Raw genomic sequence first — 1,862 nt, 5'->3', positions numbered from 1 at the left:
GAGAGAGAGAAGAGAGAGAGAGAGAGAGAGAGGGAGGGAGGGAGGGAGGAGAGACAGAGCAAGAGAGCGAGAGCGAGAGGAGTGGGAGAGAGAGAGAGGGAGAGAGAGAGAGAGCGAGAGGGAGAGGAGTAGAGAACAGAGAGAGTAGAGAGAGAGAGAGAGAAAGAGAGAGAGAGACGTGGGACAGAAAGAGGAGAGCGAGAGGAGAGAGGGGTGAGAGGAAAAGAGATTGGAAGAGGGCGCAGAAAGAAAAGAAAGAGAGAAGAAGAGCGGGAGAAGAGAGGAGAGGCGGGAGGAGGAGGGAGAGGAAGAAGGGAGATAGAATAGAATAGGCAAGAGACGAGGGAGAGAGAGAGAGTAGCGTGGGACAGAGAGAGGAGGAGAGAGAGGAGAGCGAAGGAGAGAGCGAGAGAGGTAAGAGAGCGACGGAGAGCGGGAGAGAGAGAGGAGAGGAGAGGGGAGAAGAGAGAGGGGAGGAGGAGGGAGAGGTTGAGAGAGAGAGAGGAGAGAGGGGGAGATAGATAAATGAGCAAGAGAGAGAAGAGAGAGAGAGAAGAGAGGAGGAGAGAGGAGAGAGAGGGAGAGGAGTGGGACAGAAGAGAGGAAGAGGAGAGGGAGGGAGAGAGAGGAGGAGCAGAGCAGAGAGGAGAGTGAGAAAAGAGAGAAGAGGAAAGAAAGAGAGAGAGAGAAGGAGAGTGAAGAGAGAAGAAGAGAGAGAGAGAGGAAGAGGCGAGAGTGAGAAAGAGAGAGAAAGAGAGACGAGAGAGAGAGAGAGAACAGACCGAGAGAGAGAGAGAGAGAAGAGAGAGAGAGAGACGAGGGAGAGACGAGAAGAGAGAGAGACGAGAGTAGGAGGGTGTGTGTGTGCGTGTTGCACCTATATGTGTGGCATACATGCACCACCACCGCAGGGACCTAGTCGCACCGTAGTCGGTCGTACAATACTTTACACCCACGCGTATACCACACGTTGAAGCGGTCGGCTGCAGACTAGGTGTGGCGTTGTCGTGCGCAGGTGTACGTGGCATGGGCGGAGGACGGCGACGTTAGGCGATAGGCGGAGGTGATTACACGATGACGCGGAGCGGCTGTGGATTACTTCAACATCGTGTCAGACTAGACAGCCTCGTAGTACGTTGGCTGATGCGAGGTCGTGATGGCTGACAGTTGATGTGCTGATATGATGTGCCTGTGTGGTGTGGTGGGCAACGGTGATGGACGAATTGTATAGTCGACGCATGGTGATGGTGATTGGCGATGATGGCGATGTCGATGTCGATGTGATTGGTGTGGTGATGTGATGTGATGTTAGGGTGATGAATGGATCATCTCATCAAACGATGACGACGACGACAATGATGATGATACTGATAATGTACTTGTCCTACTACATACTGCTGCTGCTGCTGCTGCCTGCGGCTGCTACTCCTCTACTTTAATACTGCTGCGCTACTACTACTGCTACTGCTACTGTGCTGCTGCTGCTAGCTGCTGCCTACTACTACTACTGCGGCTGCTACTATACTGGCTAGCTGCTACTGCTGTGCTGGCATGCTGCTGCTGCTACAATACTTGCTACTGCTGCTACTGCTGGCGGCTGCTACTGCTGCGGCTGCTATGCTGCTACTATGCTGCCTACTGCTACTGCTACTACGCTTACTGCTGCGGCTGCTGTTGTGCCTACTACTACTGCTGCGGGACTTGGCTACTGCTGCTAGCTAACTCTGCTAACTGCTACTGCTGCGCTGCTGTTGCTATACTTACTGCTGCTGCTGCGGGACTATGCTACTACCATAGCTACTGGCTGCCTACTACTACTGCTGCTGCTGCTACTGCGTGGCTGCTGCTACTGAGCTACTGTT

General features: G+C 53.5%; 1 protein-coding gene across 1 annotated transcript in view; it reads left to right on the top strand.

Moving 5' to 3' along the window:
• LOC106818238 (protocadherin Fat 4-like) overlaps positions 1-1,123 on the top strand; it is a 20,229-nt gene extending 19,106 nt beyond the window's left edge. Inside the window, exon 19 of the mRNA XM_014822960.1 lies at positions 1,016-1,123. Within this exon, the coding sequence (XP_014678446.1) occupies positions 1,016-1,057 (42 nt within the window). The 3' untranslated portion in view covers positions 1,058-1,123. The remainder of the gene's footprint in view (positions 1-1,015) is intronic.
• The last annotated feature ends 739 nt before the right edge of the window (positions 1,124-1,862 follow it).

This window comes from Priapulus caudatus, unplaced genomic scaffold (assembly GCF_000485595.1).
Source record: "Priapulus caudatus unplaced genomic scaffold, Priapulus_caudatus-5.0.1 Scaffold2106, whole genome shotgun sequence".
Lineage (NCBI taxonomy): Eukaryota > Metazoa > Priapulida > Priapulimorpha > Priapulimorphida > Priapulidae > Priapulus > Priapulus caudatus.
This window is presented reverse-complemented; position numbering and strand designations above follow the sequence as displayed.